Here is a 20,815-nt window from a genome sequence, read left to right on the forward strand (position 1 = left end):
GCAGTTCAGGCTGGTCTTGGGCTCACTTTGGAGTCTAGGCTGGTCTTGAACTTGCAACTATCCTCCTGCTTCAGCTTCCTGAATACTGAGATTATAGGAGTGTGCCACCATGCATACTGAGCCTTATACTTTGGAGACTACTCCTCTAAGGTCTGCCATTGTTAAATAAAATTTTCTTTCTTCTCCTGAACTTCTGGTTTCTGTTGACTCAATTTTCCTTTAACAGTATAGTCTAGTGTAACCTTAAACTTGTGGCAATCTTCCTGCCTCAGCCGCCTGAGTGCATGAGCATGAACCACAGTGTGGCTCAAGAAGTGATTTTCTTTACTTCACTGCTATAGTACTGTAGATCATTCTTATTAGACATGTATGTGTGTTTATGTGCATGTGTCTGTATTTGCCCAATACAGTAGATTGTAAATTCCTTTTGGAATATCTGGTGACTGTGTAGAAGAGTTCTTTGCTTAACATATGTCAAGTAATGTCAGACTGAGTGAGATAAATGTCAGTGAGCTTTCATTACTACTTTTAATCATTGGCACATGGAATAATACAGCTACTTTCTTAAAGAGATTATTCATTTTTTGAAACTCAGTTAATTAAAATATAAAGATAGTGTCTTAGTTACTTTTTCTAATTGCTGGGACAAAATTCTTGACACTCAAAGTTAAAGGAGGAAAAGTTTATTTGATTCACAGTTCATAGAGGTTTCAGTTCACAGTTGACTAGCTCAAAGCAGGGTGGCATCACAGAAGAGAAACAGCTCATGGCAAAGCAGGCAGACAGAAGACAGCAAGCAAGTAACCAGCAATGACCACATCAACCCTTTTTCTGTCTCATATTGTTTCCAGGCTGTCTGCGCAAGTAGTACTCAACATCCTTAAATCCCAGTATCACATCCTTGATCTCATACACTCTAGATCCAGCCATCTCCAAAAACTCCACCAATGATCACGTGAGACTTTGGGGGTACATCTAAACATAAACCATAACAGATAGGTAATACATGTTTATGACACAAAATTCAAAAGGTGCAAAAGAATATATAAAGAAAAGAAAAGTAAACCTCCTCATCCCTTTCCCCATCACCCAATTTCTTCCCTGGAGGTAGGATATGTACAAAATATGTTAACTATACTTATCAACATGGCTGACTCATATTCATGTTTCATGGGAAAAGACAAATTACAGAAGAATCTATCAGTTATATGTAAAACATACAGAATAATGCTATATATTGTTTTGGCTTTTTTTTTTGGTCTTTTTTTGAGACAGGGTTTCACGTAGTTCAGGCTGGCCTTGAACTTACTGTGTAGCCCAGGCTGGCTTTAAACTTGCAGTGAACCTCTTTCTTCAGCCTCCTGAGTGCTGAGATCACAGGTGTTGATCATATGTATCAATAAAGGAAAAGTATAAAGCAATATGAGAGCTATATAATCATAAAATTTACAATAGCAGGATTTGTAGGTAAGTGAGGAGAATATGACCAGGGAGGATACACACAGAGGCTTTGTTTGCACTGTTAATCTAAGTATTGGCTGTTATTAGTACTCTATATCTTATAGTATGTCAAATATTACATATTTTTTATTTTTGGTACCGGGGACTGAACTCACGACCTTGCACTTGCCAGGCAGATGCTTATGCCGCTGAGCTAAATCCATGGCCCCATATTTTTTTTTGTCTTTTTCCTTTTTATCGGTACCAGGGATCGAACTCACGACTGCCTGCTTGCAAGGCAGGTGCTTATGCCGCTGAGCTAAATCCCCAGCCCCCCCCCCCCATATTTTTTAAAAGAACAGTTGACTTTGAAAAATCTGACATGCTTGCTAGAGAATGTTGACATGCTTTGAGAAATTGTTTGGATTGATAACTTTTGTGTTGTACCTTAAACTGCTTGGAACTTCCAGAGACTTCTAGGAGAGCCAATTAGTTAGAAAGTAAAGTAAGATGGAATTCATTCATCTATCTTATAATTACAGGTGAAAAATTTTGATATTAAAGTTAAATCATATTTCTAGCCTTACCAGGTACTGATTTAAGCATGGTTGTGCTCTGGGTAACCAAAGATTAACCAGACTTTTATCTGTCTTGATAGGTTTGTCAGGATGGTGGATAAGAATATTTATATCATTCAAGGGGAGATTAACATTGTGGTTGGGGCTATCAAACGAAATGCCCGATGGAGCACCCATACGCCATTGGTAAGTGGGGAATGGGCAAATAAACCTGGTCACTGAGTTTTTGTAGGGAATTTGGTTGTTGGTTAAAACAGTAGTAAAATTCCCTGTAATAATGAGAATGAGTAATAAGAAATCAGAGTCATTCTTGGTATCAAGAACACATCTATTTTTTTTTCTTTTTCTTTTTTATCGGTACCAGGGATCGAACTCATAACCTCACACTTGCAAGGCAGGTGCTTATGCCGCTGAGCTAAATCCCCAGCCCGAGAACACATCTACTTTATTTAAGCTAGCATCAGATGTACAGTTTCTTCCCCCTTTGGGGATCCAAAAGATGACATCATTCTAGCAATTTTTTTCTAGAAATTTTTTTGTTTTATTGTTTTTGTTTTTTTGAGACAGGACACTGTGTAGTACAAGTGGGACTTGAACTCACTATGTAACCTGGGCTAGCTTTGAACTCGTGATTCTTTTTCCTGTCTTCCCCAGACCTGGGGTTATTGGTGTACATCATTATACCTGGATTAGTAGTTTTTATAAACAATTTAAACTGACACTTGGGACTAATTTAACACCTAAAAGTATCAGAAAGATTCTTTTTCTTCTAATTTTCTATGGCTGTAATTACCTATCAGATTTACTTAAGTCAGTTTAATTGTTGATGCAATAATGGCTTGGTGATGACATCCCTCATGGGGGTTGTGAGAGTTTTAGCAAATATCCATATAAGAACAGGTCATATCTTGCTAGTCAAATGGGTAAGAAACTTACCTGTTTTAAAGTTAGCCTTTTAAAAATTGTTACATATATATATTCAAGTATTTTTTTTGTAGCATTATATAAGCAAATAATTTTTGGCACAATTATAAAAATAAGTTTGAAATTTCCCAACTTGGTAAGTATATATAAACACACTCGGTGATAGTGTTTGGATTTTTTCATTTTCTTGTGTTTATTTATAGATTGGTTTTGTTTGCTTTTTTTTTTTTTTTTTTGGTCTTTTTTCTTTTTACTGGTACCAGGGATTGAACTCACAACTGCCTGCTTGTTTTTTTTTTTTTTTTTTTAAAGCTTTTAACTTTTTATCGGTACCAGGGATCGAACTTATAGATTGGTTTTGGATGCATTTTTATGGGTTGGTTTTGGAGCTGGGGATGTAACTTGGAGGCAGAGTGCTTGCCTGGTATTGCATAAGGCCCTAAGTTCAATCCCCAGCACTACAAAAAAAAAAAAAAACAAAAAAAACCAAACTGATTTTGAAGTGAAAATGGAGCTGAGAGTGTCTCTGAAATGAGTGTGTGATCACATAATGAATCTGAAAGAGACAAAGTAATACACATAAAAGTGCTGCAGTCTGTTGTAACTAAAGTGTTAGAGTGATTATATAGATTAGCGGTTTAAGATTCATTATTTTGGGTAAACCTAAAGTATCTCTGTGAAATGACAGATTAAGAAACAGGAAAGTATGAACTGTAGTAAAATTTCTTTGCCTCAGAAGAAACACAGTCTTTGATTTGATCCAGAGAAAACCCTATTCTTTATTTTTTTCTAGTTTTTTTGTATTAGTATGCTAGCATTACATAATGATTTTATTCCTCCAGAGGAATTGGTTTATGTGATTATTATTATTATTTTTTTTTATCGGTACCGGGGATTGAACTCACGACTGCCTGCTTGCAAGGCAGGTGCTTACGCCGCTGAGCTAAACCTCCAGCCCCAATGTAATTAATTTTTTAAAATCTCCTTTCCCACCTTAACTTCTTTACTCCTTCCATTTTTTAGTCTCTTTCCCTTTTGCAAAAGATTTCCCTATTATCTTTTATCTTGCTCCCTTTTAATATTTTGTGTTCTCATATAACAGAAATGATGCAATATTTGAGCTTGTGTGTCTGATTTATTTCACATACCATTATGGTCTCAGACTATATTCGTTTTACTTTAAATGATTCAAGTCTATCTTATGGCAGAGCAGTACTCCATTGTATGTAAATACCACCCCTTTGTTTTCTTTTTCCTCTTTTGGACCAATAATGTTTATATGTTTTAATCTATGTTTTCTGTAGGATGAAGAACGGGACCCTCTCCTGCATAGTTTTAGTCATCTAAAGGATGTTTTAAACAGTATAACAGGTGAGTCTTTATATCTAGGTAAGGTTACTTATCCAAGTCAAAATGTATTTGGTTATAGAGTACAGGGATAGACTCATTTTCCTTTTTTTTTTCTCTCTCTGCTTCCCTTTTTTTCTTTCTTCCTTTCTTTCACTTTGTATCTTTTTTGTGCTAGAAATTGAGCCCAGGAGCACTGAGCTATATTCACTGACTTTTTTAACTTTTTATTTTGAGATAATATTTTGCCAAATTGCAGATTGGCTTTGAACTTGTTATCCTCCTACCTGAGCCTCCTGAGTAGCAGGGATTAGGGGCATACATTCATCACTCTTGGTTTAGACAAACTTTTCCTATAAAGTACCATGTGGTAAATATTTTATTTTGCAGGTCATAATGCAACTGCATATCTACTCAACTCTCCTTTATAAGTCAAAAGCAACCAGAGGTATATATTAATGAATAAGTGATACATATATTGTTTTATTTTTTAAATCTTTCTTTATTTTTGAGACAGTGTCTCACTGTGTAGTTCAGACTGGATTTGAACTTACTATGTAGCCCAGGCTGACCTTGAACACAAGGTGATCCTCCTGCCTCAGCCTCCTGAGGTCTGGGATTGCAGGCATGCACCACCATGCCTCACTTATTTTTCTTCTGTGTTTTCGGTTTTTGAGGTGATATTTTGTTATATAGTTCAGGCTGGCCTTAAACTTACTATATAGCCCACATTGGATTTGAACTACTGGAGATCCTCCTGCCTGAACCTCTCAGTGTCACCACACCCAGTTTATGTATGTTGTTTTTAAAAAATTCTGCAAGCTAATTTGGCCCATGATATACTTGCCATGTGGTATTTACATGTTTAGCATTTTCAAGGTCACTGTCGTTCTTACTACCCTTGTTGAACTTTTATACAGATCTGTATTGTTCCTTTTTTTAGGAACAAAAGTGTGTGTGTGTGTGTGTGTGTGTGTGTGTGTGTGTGTATGTATACACGAATGAAGGATGAAAGTCTCAATATCTATGTTTTTCAAGAGGAGTACCTATAGATTGAGAGGGAAAAAAAACATCAGAATAACTATAGATTTCTTTGCACAAACCATAAAGGCTAGGAGAAACTGCAGTGAAGTTTTTCAAGTGCTAAAAGAAAATAATTGTCAATTCAGACTTTAATATTCTACAAGTTAGCCTTCTAAACTGATGGAGTAGTGAAGACTTTCTACAACAAAGGAATCCAACGCTAATACATGACCACTAAATCAGTATTGCAGAAAATACTTAAAGGAATCTTAAGGGACAGAGAAAGGAAGGCCGCCAGCACCAAAGAGCCCAAAGGAAAGTATACGCTAACTGAAAGAGTCGTTAAACTAAAGGAAACAAGTAAAAGAATCTACTGGAAAACTAATGCAGTGGCATTGGATGAACATCTTATAATAACAGTTTGTCAGTGATATCAATTCTCGAGTCCAAAGACGCAGACTAACAAAGTGGATTAAAAGGTAAAATGCAACCGTATCCTGTTGTTCCTCCAGGAGATGCACCTCATTCAAAATGAAGTACACAGACTGAAGGTGAAAGCATGGAATAACCATACTGCATTCTACCAGAGTTCCCAAACAAGGAGGAGTGGCTATCCTATTTTCAGAGACCACAGACTTCAAGCCAAAACTGAGTAGAAGAAATAAAGGTAGCCAGTATATACTGGTGAAAGGAATAATTCCACAGGATGAAATGATGATTGTAAATATCTGTGCAACAAGTACTCAGTTTCATAAAACAAAAACTATTGGACTTAAAAAGAAAAGAGCTGGGTATCATAGGGCATGCCTATAATCCCTGTCTGAGGGAGGAGAAGACTGGGGAGGAGGATCACCAGGAGTTTGAGGCAAGCCTGGGCTACATGGCAAGAATTTGTCTCAAAAAATAAATAAAAATAAAGGCAGACACCAATACAATCATAGTAGGAGATTTCAATATCCTACTCTTACAATTAGGTCACCCAAACAAAAAGTCAACAAAGAAACATCAGCTAAACCACACTATTGAACAAATGAACTTAATGAATAAGTTTTATCCAGCAACAACAGAGTATACATTTTGTCAATAGCACACAGAACTTTTTCTAATTTTTTTTTCTTTTTTTTTATTGGTACCGGGGATTGAACTCACAATTTCCTGCTTGCAAGGCAGGTACTTATGCCTCTGAGCTAAATCCCCAACCCCTAACTTTTTCTTTTTTCTTTTTTTTTTTTTTTTTTTGTCTTTTTCCTTTTCATCGGTACCAGGGATCGAACTCACGACTGCCTGCTTGCAAGGCAGGCGCTTATGCCGCTGGGCTAAATCCCCAGCCCCTAACTTTTTCTAAAATACACAATATCTCAGGCTATAAGATATGCTTGAATGAATGTAAAAGAATTGAAATAATCTTGTGCATACTATCAGTTATAATGGAATGAAGCTAGAAATCAACGGTGAAAAAAGTGCCACAGAAGCTATGAAATCACATGGAGATATTGTATAATCAATCAGTGGATCACAAAGAAATCAGGGAAGAAAACAATTCCTGGACTCTTCTTTTTTCCTTCCAAATCCATTTAATTTTCAAGGTGTAAAAGAAAAAGAAGGGCGCCGGGCATGGTGGCTCATGTTGTAATCCCAGCACTTGGGAGGCCGAGGTGGGAGGATCGTTGTGAGTTCGAGACCAGCCTGGGCTACAAAGTGAGTTCAAGGCCAGCCTGAACTGCACAGTGAGACCCCTTCTCAAAAAAAAAAAAGAGAGAAAAAGAAGGGGAAAAAAAGTTCCTGGACTCCAATGACAATGGAAGCATAACATATTAGAACTCATGGGACGTGATGGAAACAGATGTAACAGAGAAGATTATAAATATATGCATAAAAAGAATAGACTATAAGGCCTGTCTATAATCTAGGTTAAGGTAGGTTGACTGCCTGAGATTGAGGCCAGCCTGGACTACATAGTGAGGTCAAGATCAGCCTGAAATCTATAGCAAGACTCTGTCTCAAAACAAACAGAATCCCAAATAAATAATAATTTTACACCTCCAGTTTCAAGACAGATAAGAACATTCCAAATCTGAAACCAAGAGGGGGAAAGAAATTATAAAGATCACAGTGAGAATTAATGAAATGAAGACAAAAATACAATAAAAATGATCAATGAATCAGCTGTTTCTTTGAAAGGATGGGAAGGGTATCTGAGGATGGGAAAGATGGGAGAGGAAAGGGAAGGAAAAAAGAATCAAGATGCAATAGGTGACTGAATGTAGTGCTATATTGCTGTACTCCCAACACTAGGCAGGCTAAGGCAGGAGGATTGCCACAAGTTCAAGGCCAATCTGTACTACACGATGAAATTATGTCTCAAACAACTCCCTACCCTCAGATGAATTAGAAAGATGTAGTAGGTATATACACCAATTCCACAATGAATGTGTTTACTATGTATCACAAAATTATACAAATAAAAATTTTGGGAAAAAATAGAAACTAGCCAAGCGTGGTGGCACATACTTGTAATTCTAGTACTCAGGAAGCTGAGGCAGAGGGATTGCTCTAAGTTTGAGGTCAGCCTGAACTGCATATCAAGATCGTGTCTCAAAAAAATAATAAATAAATAAATAAATGGAAACTCTCGGAGCATTCCTCTGGTGACTATACAGAGTATTTGCAGTGTAACCCTTTAATGCTATTATCTAGTGACAGATGTCAGACCAAACTGAATGGAATTGAGACTTCTGCAAATTGAATAATAAAATATTTCTTCCTTTCCTAAGAAATATGAGAGAAGATCTGGCAAAAAGTTCCTTTTTACTTTACTGAACATGAGCGCAAGTTATCTAAAGGTTCCCTGTGTTTTTTGTAAAGCAGCAAATTTCACTCTATCAAAAAACCTTTGGAAAAGTTAGCTAAGAATGATTAAGTATGGAGAAAGCAATTGTTAGCAGGGCTGATGCTGCTACTAGGTGGCAAGTTCTGATTTTATGGCCTATATTATAAATAACTTGCTGTGTTAGAAATTTGTCTGTAGATTTTTATTTTTGTTATTTTTATTTTTGGGGGTATTGGGAATCAAACTCAGGACCTATTCTTGCCAGGTAGGTGCCTTGCCACTCAGCTAAATCCCTAGTCCCTTGTAGATTTTTAGAACAATTTTATAGATAAAGCTTAAATAGCCCAATTAGAAAGAAAATACAGTGAATGAGAATTTATAATTCCTTTAGGGTGAAAGTTCAGAATACTGTTTTTCTAAGAAACATGAAGAGGATTAAACAAGTTAATATAATTGGAAACACTTGGTAGATATCTTATACACAGTGAAGGATTGCTATCATATGTGGCTAGGAGCGCCCAAGATGGCTGAGATTACTCCAGAGTACTCTTGAAGACCTGGGGACTTTACAGACTTAGAGGTGCTGAGGTGGTCTGTCCTGACAGAGACACACTTCCTCCCTGCTGCTTAGTCCAGATGATATTTATGCCTATTTCTCCAGCCTGCTATGCCCCAGATTTCAGCTCAAGAGATCATGCCTGTGGCCCAGGTCTTGATGTCTCTAGACCATTTAAGAGCTAGTACACTGAGTCAAGTGGCTGATTTTCTCATCTTCTTGGGTTACAAATCCAGTCAGTTTATCTGCTGCTTGGAACTAATAAACCAGAATTCATTAAGGAGCCAGCTTTATCAGTGATTCTAGGAACATAGCTGGGTTTGTTCTAGGAACAAAACTGAGTTTCTCAGTTTTCCCTTGGAGGGAGAGGAAGCTGTGGCATATGTTGAAATGGTGGCTGCCACGTGTGCCCCCAGCAGTGTCAGCAGGAGTGCTTTCCTGGCAGCCTGTTAATGGTAGGAGGCTGGGAAAGGATTTTCAACTTGGAGAGAGAAATTAAAGAGATCGTGCCCTTTTTACATGACTAGTTGTGATGTACCCCTTGTTTCAGGCATAATATGTTACCTACCTGAGAAAATGCCAAAGTGGACCCAAATTACATTTCATGTTTTCAGATTTGATCTGACCACCCCTCCCAGGCTGGCTTCAGGAACAGGTTTATGAGTCAGCTGCCCCTGTGGTCCTGGACTTTGCAGTCCATGACCAATTTCTTGTTTCTTTTAGAAACAAACAGATTTTTCTGATTGGCAGTGTCAGGAGGACTGCTTTCTTGGAAGCCTGTTGATGGTAGGAGGCTGGGAAAGGGTTTTCAACTTGGAGAGAGAAACTGAAGAGATTGTGTTCTTTTACATGATTAATTGTGATGTACCACTAGATTGGAGGCATGATGGCAGGAATTCTAGGACCTCTACTCAGTTTAACTCATGAAACTAGCTTGGGTTTTGTCCCTTTTTTGTGAGTTCTGTTTGCTGGCTTGGTTGGTAAGAACACTGGACATTGTCAGTATACCAAAATAATTTATTTTTTCTTCTTACAAGCAGCCTGAGGGTATTACAAGTGCATAAGCACTACCTATTTCCCCACAAATGTTTTCCGATCATTGTAAACGAAATAAATCTGTTGTTTCCAGTAAGGCCATACCAGTATTTTTATAGATGTGTGTCTTGGGCTACATTTGCAGTCAGCATTTGGCTAAACTGCATAGTGACTTCACCCTCTGTAGCATTTAGCGTCATGCTAAATGCTACAGAGGATTACATTTGGAAGAAGAAAGATGCTAGGATGAAGTTTGCATATTGATACACTGAATGAAACCTGAACTTATCATTAGTGAGAGACACTTGATTCATCATCTTTGTTTAACCCCTAAATCCTCTTAGCTGACCTTTTAGGAAGTAGTTTTGAAGGAAATGAGGCAGAAGTATGGTTTTCAGGGCTCTGAGGAGTATAGAGTTTCTCTTAGGGCTGATAAAAATGTTCTGGAATTAGATAGTGATGATGATTGTACAACTTTGTAAATATAAAAGGAACCACTGAACACTTTTTGTTTTTTTGAGACAGGGTCTCACTGTGTAGTTCAGGCTGACTTTGAACTCACTATGTAACCTAGGCTGTTTTTTTTTTTTAAATTTTATTTTGAAAGTAGTAAAATACAACAGAACAAGACAGAATAAAGCCAACTAAGATCGTACAGTGAAATTGGTACAGAACTTCACAGCAGGTTACTGGGATAACAGTAATAGGTATCACAATATATTTCATTATCTTTATAATCATTGTTCTTTCAATCACATATATCAAAATAAAATGAAATACAGAACATTATGGAACTTATCAAAACAGATTATTGAATAGAGCAGTACCATTAATCAGAATAGAGCAAAAAAAGTAATAAAAATATTTGCCTTCAAAGAGATGGTAGAAGGAAATCCCCCTTATTTGCTATGGTCAACCTCCCAGGAGATGCTCAGATTTCTGTTCCCATTTGCTAATGGGGGGACAGGAGAAGGAAGGTAGGGGAAGTGGGATGTTTAACTCTAGGCCGTGCACCAGTAGGTTCACTATTGCTTAGCAGGGAGGCAGGCTGGTTGCTTGGTTTCCTAGCTTTGTAAATTCCAACATGGCGCAGATCTCAGGAGACACTGGTGGTTCTCCCTCTGGAAGGGCCACAGTCTACCGCACTGCCACTGCTTACCAGGGAGGTGAGCTTCTTGCTTCCCTAGGCTGGTTTTGAACTCAGCAGTCTTCCTGTTCAGCCTTTTGAGTGCTGGGATTACAGGTGTGCATCACCACTCCTGGCTTAAGTTGTATAGTTGATAAGGGTTCATTTTACAGTATGTAATGAGACATGGTCTTGTTATGTTGCCCAGTCTGGCTTTGAATTTCTGGGATCGAGTGATCCTCTTGTCCCTGCCTTCCAAGTAGCTGAAACTAGATATGTGGCACCACACCTAATTTAATAGGTCTGTTTTTTTTTTTTTAAACAACTGTAAGCTGCAAAGGTACTGGATTCACAGTTCTTTCTGAGGACTCAGAACTCTGGATGGAAGCTTTTGAATGTACTCACTGCAGTGCTTTGGACCCATTGCCCCGCAAAGGCAGCCTAAGGCTCTGTTCAACTTCCTGGCCCAGTTTGTCCTTTTATGTCTCTCTCATTAACTCAAGAAAGCACATGGCTTTTATATTTAAATTTATTCAAGCTGTAATCTTTGACATTTGAGTTAGCTTTTAGTACAGTTTTGCATTTATAGTAATATATATTATGTATTTTTTCTATCCCCAAAGAATCAGTTTTAATCTTTTCCGGATGCAAATTTCAGGCTGTCTTGTCCCATCTCCCCTCTCTTGCTCTCTTTCCCCTCCCCCCATGGAGTGTGTTTGATCAGGTGTGGCAGGAATATCCACTGTCAAGCTGCGCCCTTTATGTTAGTCAATATTATCCTTCTCCCCCCTCTCTGTCTGTCTGCCCCTTTGGGCTTTCCCAGTTGATTTATAATTTTGGAATTCTCATCGGAGTCTGTAATACAGTTTGTTCATTATTTAACCAAAACCTGTTTAATGAGCAGAGAGAGGCAATGTAAATGTTAGGCATGTTGCAGTGATGTACCTTTGTGCTTCTCAGAGCGGGTGGCTAGTTAACTCTATGCTGCCTGTAAGGTTGGGGTGTCCTGCTTCAGTGTAGGGGCAAAAGGGTCACTGTCTCTCCCTTAGCTCTGCCCAAGCCCTGCCATGGGTATAGAGTCCAAAGACATACTTCCTTTCATCCTCCTAGCAATCATGGAGGCTCATTCATATCGAAATGATGTTCTGTCTCACAGCTAGCCCCAGTGATAAGATCTGTGGCATGGAATAGGGGCATGGAAAGGAAAGTGCCCTATCAATATCAGGATATTGATAGTACTCTTGACTTTAGATCTGAAAATAATACAGTTCAGAAAAAGAATTCTAACTAATATGGTCTGAGGTCTTTGGTAAATTTGTTCCTCAACTAGGTAAGTCATTGTACACTTTAGTACCTGTCATTTAGTACAGCTTTATGGAATGAGTTTAGTCAATTTTGTGGTGCTTGGCTATGGTCATTTCTTCCTGATTTAGGCTACCTTTAATCTTGGTCTTTAACCTTTGATCTTTACAAAGATGTTTTTCTAGAAAATTTTTAGAATTTTTTTAAAGTTTTCTAGAAAATTTTTGACTTACAGTAGGAAGAGAAAGAAAAAAGTTAAGAGAAACATCTAAAAGTATGAGAGTCAAAATCTTTTCTTATGTAATTCTTTTTTTTTTTTTTCCTTGTCTTTTTGAGACTGGGTCTCACTATACAGTTCAGGCTGGCCTTGAGTTCACTTTGTAGCTCATCCTGGTCTTGAACTGGAAAGGATCCTCCTGCAGTTGGAATACTGGGATTACCGGCATGCGCCACCATACCTGGCTACGGAATTGCTTTTTAATGACATTAAAGTCTCCAGGGCCAGACTTGAGCAAGATTTTGGGGTGGTGTGTGTGTGTGTCTGTATGTCTGTGTTGAAATGTGGACCTTGCCTTTGGACAGTTTTAGTTGGGTTTAATGTAAAGTTTTGACTAGCAGGTTTGGAGGCATGCCATTTAAGACTAAAATTTTGAGGCTCAGGAAAGCACCCATGTCAACTATGAGAGTGTTCTAGATTTTTGAAAGTTTTCTTTCTAGTATTCCGTAAGATTTGGATTCCATTTTGATCTGGGTGGTTATTGACTTGCTTCTAACCAAAATTTATTGACTTTCTGCTATGTGCCAGGCATTTTCCTTAGGTACTTAGGCACTGAGTCTGTATTGGTAAATAAACAAATAACAATTTAAAAATCCCTCAAATTTCTTGCCCATGGTCACTAATTTTGTAAAACTAGTGGCTCAGTCTCACCATTCGAAAGCTAACCTTTCAGGTTTATATTCAATGCCATCTCATTCCTCTCAGGTACAGAATAGATGACACAGTGAATCAATGCAATTTGCTGCTATCTTTTCTTATTCCTACTCTTTTTTTGTGTGTAATGAACAAGCCAAGAAAACGAGCAAAACGAAAACAACAATTCCCAAGAAGATGTCATTCATGGAATAATTCTGAGGGATAAGATACAGCATTAGTTCATGAACTTATTTTAAGAGTAGGAAAATTCACAGAAGTATAGGAATAGCTTAGAGATAGGAGGAGTCCTAACTGAGTTGACCACGAACTTAATTCTTAACAGGATTCAGGTTGCAAACTGAATTGATTGTGGACCAAATCAAATTCAGTGGTGAAGTTCAGTGTTGACCTTATGGGGAAATTTGATTTGGTTTGTGACCAGAATCATGGAAAGAATTAAGTTTGTGAAATGAGGTACCACTATATTTCTTTACTGAACTTATTGTTACAACAAGAAATGATATGCTTGAGTTTAAGAGGGAGGAGCAGGTGCCAGGGGAAAGTGAATGTGTTAGGAGTTTATTTAAATATAGTTTATCCTGGACAAACACACCTGTAGGGTACAGTCTGCCTCAAGCTTTGTGAATTCAAAATCTGAGCTAGGAAGTTTGAGTCCATGTAACCTCCAGAGGTTTGCAAAGAACATTTAATTAAACAGTCTGGATACAGCCTGGGAGGAACTGTGACTTAACACCTGTCTGGCCTACACCTCTTAGAAATAACCATTAGAGGGGCTGAGAGTTTAGCTCAGTGGCACAAACACCTGCCTGACAAGTGCAAGGTCATGAATTTGATACCGAGTACCAAGAAAAATAAAAAACCAGGAATTATTTAGCTAGAAATGAAACTGTTCAAGAATGCCTCATGCCTTGTTTTGTTTTCAAAATGAAGAGATACAGGGAAAAGAGATTTTAGAACCAGAATTTTCACTGTCAGGAAAAAGTCTGAGAAAGAGTATATTATCTGAAAAATGAGTTTGCTAGAGTTATGTATTGAGTGTGTGCTTTCTTTTTTTTCTGTAAGGGTTTGTCTTGGAAAGTGGTAGAGGAATATGTCCTTATGAGTCAGTGTTGAATGAGTTCATTGGCCTCTACTGCTTGGAATTGAACTTGTGAATTGTTCAAGGCCAACAATCAAATATGCTAAAATTTGGTGAATTTATGCAAAGAGTAGAATGTTGAGAGAGGCAAATTGGGGAAATTTATTTAAGTATTATGCTTTTTTTTCCTGGTTTATAATAAAATGTATGTCTATATTAATCTGGAGATTTTTTTTCAAATCCATTTGATTAAAAGAAAATCCATTTTATCTCAAAGAGAAAAAAACTCTCCAAATTTCAAAACATGTCAGTCAAGGGGCAACAATGGTACATACTTTGTGCATGGTCTTTCCCAAATCATTCACCCAGAGCATAAAACATCTGTATTCAATTGGCTGAACAACACCAGCACAAATCTTTTTCTTCAGTGAAATCAGAGAAATCAGTAGTATAACTATCTTAACTATCTTTTTTATTTATATGTATATACATGTACATATACATATGTTGTTTCACCTGGTCTCAAGTTACATCTGTTTACCTATAAAAGTCTCCAGTTGTATCCTTTATGCTTAGTAATACTCCATTGTATGAAAATACCGCGTTTTCGAGCCATTTCTCAGTTGATGGGTATTTAGATTGTTTCCAAAATTAACCTATTATAAATTGTGCTGCTATAAACATGGGTGCACATAGATGCTGTGGAATGATGTTTTTAATTCATTTGGGAAGATAACCAGAAGGGGGAATAACTGGTTCAAATGGGACCTCCAGTCCTAGTTTTCTGAGGAATCTCCATAGTTGGGAGATTTTTTTTTTTCTTTTTTTGAGACAGGGTCTTGCTATGCTGTTCAGGCTAGCCTTGGGCTCACTTTGTAGACCAGGCTGGTCTTGAACTTGCAGCAATCTTTCTGCCTCAGACTGAGTGCTGGGATTATAGGAGTGCACCACCACACCCAGCTAGTTTGGAGATTCTTGAGCATTTAGAATGTGACTTGTTAGCCAGGCACAGTGGCATGCATCTATAATCCTAGATATTTGGGAGGCTGAGGCAGGAAGATTTATTGAGACTAGCAATTTGATGCCAGACTGAGCAACAGAGAGAGAATGAGAATGAGAATGAGAATGAATGGGAATGTGGCTTGAATTTGAGTCATACTTTGGCATCTTAGTATGTCCCTAACTTGAATGGCTCCAGACTTGTGGGCATGTCAGCTAGTTAGAGAAAATAAAACCACCTTAAGTCTTTGTTTTTTTCCTGTACTTTGATGACTTTATTTTGTTATTTCTTTTTATTTGGGCCTTCCTCAAGTGATTTCTAAACCCTCTTCATTTGACACAAACCTAAAAAATCCACCCCCCCAACCTTTTTTTTATACTCAGGTTTAGAAAAAAAAACTGGAAAGAAAACATCTCTACCTAGCCTGCCTTCTCTTTAGTTCATCTTTCCCTAATAGTTAGACACATTCTGCTTTTAGAACTAGTTGGCTGGCTGGTAGGAGGGCACATTTACTATTACACCAATAGGGAGGGGCAAAAAGAGAGGAAATGGCATTCCTAATAGTTCAGCTCTCCAAAACAGAGGCAAAGAAAGACCTGTATTTCTTTCCAGTAGAGGCTGGGGCAGTGCAACAGTGTGGTCTGTGGTGGGTCACAGTTGCTGGTACTGCCTCATTGCCTTCGTCTTCTGTAGTACAACTGCCTCTTGAGGCCCGAAATTCCCTGGGTGAATGCCCAACTTGGCATGACAGCAGTTAGTGGAGTGAAGAGAAGGAAAGCCAGCTGCTGTTTTGTTTTTAAGAAGAAGGCAGAAAGTCCTTTTCAATTTTGTTCTGCCCACTCAGACTTAGAGCAGATATCAGAAGGGTTTCAAGAGAAGCCAAATGTTTGAAATTTAGTGTGTACATGTGTAAACATCACATTGCTCACTAGTGGGAGAAGCTGAATGAAGCAACATAAACATATGTGTATGTGTATATATTTATATATGTAAATTAAAAAACTAAGACAGTTATACTTCTGATTTCTCTGAGTTCACTGAAGAGAAAGATTTGGTATTGTTCAGACAATTGAATGCGGATGTCTTTTGCTCTGGATGAATGATTTGGACACGACAATGTGCAATGTATGTACCCCCCCTTTTTTTGTATTGGGGATGGAACTCAGGACCTTGCCCTTGTCAGGCAGGCACGTATGCTGCTGAGCTATATTCCCAGCCTAATGTATGTACCATTGTTGTCTGCCCCCCATTTGATGTGTTTTAAATAGTTTTAGTTTTTTTTTTTCTCCTTGAAAAAAGTGAATTTGAAAATAAAAAGAAACTCAATGTGTAGATTTGGTTAAGACAGAGTGTTTCAGTTTTGTTTCCTCTAACTATCTTCCTATGCTCAGAGACGATTGATTGATTACCCAGTTTCTGAAGTGATATTGGATATGTGCATGTTTGTTCTTCCTCTCTTGGCATCCATTTGAAGACAGAGTCAGGAATAGAGCAGAATGCAAATTGGATCATTTCAAATCAGATCACCTCATTAAGATAGACTGTAGAACTGGGTGTTGTTGTGTAATCCCAGCACTCTAGGAGGCTGAGGCACGAGGATCGCAGCCTGAAGCCTACCTGGGCAATTTATCAAGACTGTCTCAAAGACTAGAAGAAAAGAAAAGAAAGAAAACATGGTACTAGTGATCACCTTATCTTCTCAGTTTTGCTTTAGGAAGTCAGGAGATAAGATACTTCTCACCTGTAGTGGTATGTGTGCATAGTATGCATGAGGCCCTGGGTTCAATCCTTAGCACTGTAGAATAACTACATACACATACACAAAATGCTTCCCAGCAGTTTTTTTTTTTTTTTTTTTTTTTTTTTTGTCTTTATCGGTACCAGGGATCGAACTCACGACTGCCTGCTTGGAAGGTAGGGGCTTATGTCCCTGAGCTAAATCCCTAGCCCCTTCCCAGCAGTTTTGAAGCTCCTTTCCTTTGTTTTTTGTAGAGCCTGTAGGACTTAGATGGACAAGCACTCCTGGCTGCCTGTTGGCTGGCTTCTCCCCTCTCTTCTGTAACCCACCAGCCTTCCGTTACCACTGTAGGTCAAGTTATGAAGGGCTGGCACATGTGCACAGATTTCAACTGACCTTTCCTTGTTCCATGGTTATTCAGCAATTACTTGCCTGTCTGTGGAACTCACATTATTGCCTTGAGTTTCTGACCCAGTGTGAAGTGGGGGCATCCAGGAAGTGGCCTGATAGACTGTACATCAGAGAGCAATAAATTGGCACTTGATTTGATTGAAAGGCAGGGCCAGATGTAGTGTGGGAGCAACTTTTTTGCAGTCAGCCACGCAGCTTGCTTCCAGGTGTCCTGGAAAGCAACTTGAGAACTAGAAGCTAAGGGTAGCTAGGGACATTAATTGTGGAGAAAAAGGATCAAAGGACTTCAATGTTATCTAGGAGGGGCCCTGATTGGGAAAAATCCTCTAAAAGGCAAGTAAGATTATCCTGCACTAGTGGAAATTTTTCTGTTTATTTTGTGTTTTCAAGTAAAGAGACTAATTAATTGACCTGAAAAATATAAAACTGGGAATTTTTTTTTTTTTTTTTTTTTTTTTTTTTTTTTTTTTGGTTACTGGGAATTGAATTCAGGGCTTTGTGCATGCTTGGCAAGCACTCTACCATTGTGCTACATCACCATCCCATAAAACTGGGAAATTCTTGACAAAAGGTTGTGGAATAAGAAAACCTTATTTTACAAGTTTTTTTTTTTTTAATTGGAAGTTCAGTCTCTATCTTCTTTGTACAGATAGCAAGTTTAAGAGGCACCTTGTGTTACTGCTGTTCATGGTGTTTCATTACTTGCTTCTGGTAGTGCTATATCTTCTTATTGTCAAATACATTAATTTTTCACTTTGTAATTAGTAAATAATCCATGAAGGAGTAATATGAATATCTTTTTTCTCTAATACATTTTTCTTTCATTGAAGAATCTGTCTGACTTATTTATTTCATTGGCTGTCGCAGGATAATGATTTTCTGATTCTGTCATTGATTCTCCATGTGCTACGTAGCATTTTAAAGGGGCTGTTTTTTGGTTTCTTCTTTACTATTTTCTTTTTTAGTATCAGAAGTTGAACTCAGGGCCTCACGCTTGCCAGCAGATGCTGCGCTGCCAAGCTACATCCTTGGCCCACTAATTAGCAGTTTTATAAGGAGCTGATTACCCTCTTAAGTTGGAGGATAAACCATACTTTTTTGGGCTGGGAATTTAGCTCAGTGGTTCAGGAGCTTGCCTGGTAAATGTAGGTCGTGAGTTCGATCCCCAGGACCAAAACAAAAACACCTCATAGTTTGTCCTGAAACAACAGAGTGAACAGCTATTTTTTTTCCTTTTGAGGTATGAATTTTCAGAATAGAAAGTTGGTATTAATAATAAGTATCAGGGGGTTGGGGGCTTAGCTCAGCGGCATAAGCGCCTGCCTTGCAAGCAGGCAGTCGTGAGTTCAATCCCTGGTACCGATAAAAAGGAAAAAGACATACACACAAAAAAAGTATTAATGTTGACAAGTGTGGATAATTAATATTATTCAAGCGCTTACAAGTAATAATAGTCATTATTATTCTTGTTGTTTAAATTGTTTGCTCCTTCAAACTGATTCTTTTTTGTTTTTATTGTTTTTGGCTTTTGTGGTTTTTTTGGCAGTACTGGAGATAGAACCCAGGGGCATTCTACTACTGAGCTACATCCTTATTCCTTTTTATTTCTTATTTTGAGATGCGATCTAACTAAATCCTCTAGATGGGCCTCAAATTTGAGATCCTCCTTCCCCTTCCTGCCTTATCTCCCCAAATACTTGATCTTAGAGACATGCATCTTTGCATCTAGCTTCCTCTTTTCTTTTTTTGTTATCCTTCCTTCCTTTCTTGCTTGCTTTTATTTTTTTAGACAGAGTATTACTATATGGTTCACACTGGCCTTGAACTTGAGGTGATCCTCCTGCCTCAGCTTCTCAAATTACAAAGGCAAGTGGCACCAGACCTGACTTTTTCTATTTTTTGAGACAGGGTCTCACTATGTAGCTCAAACTAGTTATGCATTTGTGGCGATCCTCCTGTCTCAGCTTCCTGAATGTTGGGACTGAGGCATGCAATACCACCTCTGGTTTTTTTTTTTTTTCCCTTCTTTTCTTATGATCCCTTTGAGCACTTTGTTGCTTTTTGGTAAAAGCAGTCAACATTAAGGAGTAAAAAGGAGTAGAAACATTTCAGATAGAACATGCATGTGCTCTGGATTGCATTATTAACTGCCTTTTGAGTCATAGTCAAAAAAATTGTGAAAGCCTGGTAGAGAAAGCTTGTGATTTATTCCTGCTTCAGCACTGGTTTGAATTTGTCTCTGCAGTGGCAGAGTGTTAAGTCAGGCTGCCCTTCCCACCTTCATCTTGGGATTCTGTGAAGGACTCTGTGAGCTGCCATAGCAGCTCCTTTGGCTTTTGGGAACCAGTCTGCTATTACATCTGAATTTCATCTCTTAACGTCTTTGAGTTCAGTGAAAGAGTTCTGTTTTGATGGTTTCTTGATAACTCAGCTTTTTCTAGGCAGAGATTAAGTTGAGCCCATTTGATTCATTATAATCCTGGAAAATATTAGAATAAATATTTTTCTCCGAGGCAGTAAAAATTGTGAATGTAATTATTATGACTGATGAGTCATTTTGTACTTTGTACCTCTTTCTTTCCTCGTTGTGATGGTAAACTGGGTGTTTAGACATGTCATGTGAGACATGGTATCTTTGTGAGTCTTTTTGGTGGGTAGAGGAAGGAGTCATTTGTATTGCGAAGACTACTAAACAGTATTTTCTCCTCTAGGAACTTTTCTCTTAGGCAGAAGTTCACACATATGTGTGCACGCATGCATGTACACACACACTTAATTTTCTTTTAAAAATTATTTTTGTAGTGCTAGATATTAAACCAAGAGCTTCATGCCTACTAGGCAAGAGGCGTACTACAGAGCCACACCTCCAACCCCAACAAATATTTCTTGAGCACTGACTGTGCCAAAAACTGAGCTTGGTACTAGGGATGTAGTCCTCAAAGGGACTGACACAGTTCCTGTTCTCATCAAGTTTATGGTCTAGTGGGCCGGTGATTTGAGAAGCTCTGGAATTTGAGTGGACAACTGGGCACTGGTTTGAAGTCTGCCTAGTTTCCACATGTGACCTTAGAAAATTATTTATATCCTGGTTTTCAGAAAGAGATTCTAGGATGGTCAGAAGAATAGCAATAGTGTTATCTACATTCTGTCATAGCCCTGGCTGCCTAGAAGTGACCACAGAAATATTATTACAGAAATACCCTTTGTGTGGTAGTTTCATTAATTAGCTGCTTTAGGGTCTTGGATGTCATAGGACTGATTAGTTTATATCTTTTTTTTTTTTTTTTTGGGCACAGTACTAGGTGTTGAACTCAAAGTCTCATGCACACTAAACAAACCCTTTGCCCCTGAACTGGATACCTAGATTTTTTTTTTTAAAGATAATCCCCTACTAAATTGCCTAGGTGGCCTTGAGTTTGTGATCCTCATGCCTCAACCTCCCAACTGGGATTACAGATATATACCTGTTTATTTATTTATTTATTTTTTAACT

The 20,815-nt window shown here is 38.1% G+C and overlaps 1 protein-coding gene across 15 annotated transcripts in view; it reads left to right on the forward strand.

Annotated features, from left to right (window-relative positions):
* Gbf1 (golgi brefeldin A resistant guanine nucleotide exchange factor 1) overlaps positions 1–20,815 on the forward strand; it is a 123,818-nt gene that overhangs the window by 7,997 nt on the left and 95,006 nt on the right. For 14 of the 15 annotated variants that reach the window (XM_013158240.3, XM_013158238.3, XM_023567316.2 and 11 more), the window contains exons 2-3: positions 2,099–2,204; positions 4,247–4,313. In XM_013158240.3, the coding sequence (XP_013013694.1) occupies positions 2,109–2,204; positions 4,247–4,313 (163 nt within the window). In that variant the 5' untranslated portion in view covers positions 2,099–2,108. Of the gene's footprint in view, positions 1–2,092; positions 2,205–4,246; positions 4,314–20,815 lie in introns of those variants that run through there. The other variant, XM_013158251.3, reaches the window with a different exon arrangement.

Source organism: Cavia porcellus, unplaced genomic scaffold, assembly GCF_034190915.1.
Source record: "Cavia porcellus strain 051 isolate PalLab524CR breed Dunkin Hartley unplaced genomic scaffold, mCavPor4.1 scaffold_2, whole genome shotgun sequence".
Taxonomy (NCBI): Eukaryota; Metazoa; Chordata; class Mammalia; order Rodentia; family Caviidae; genus Cavia; species Cavia porcellus.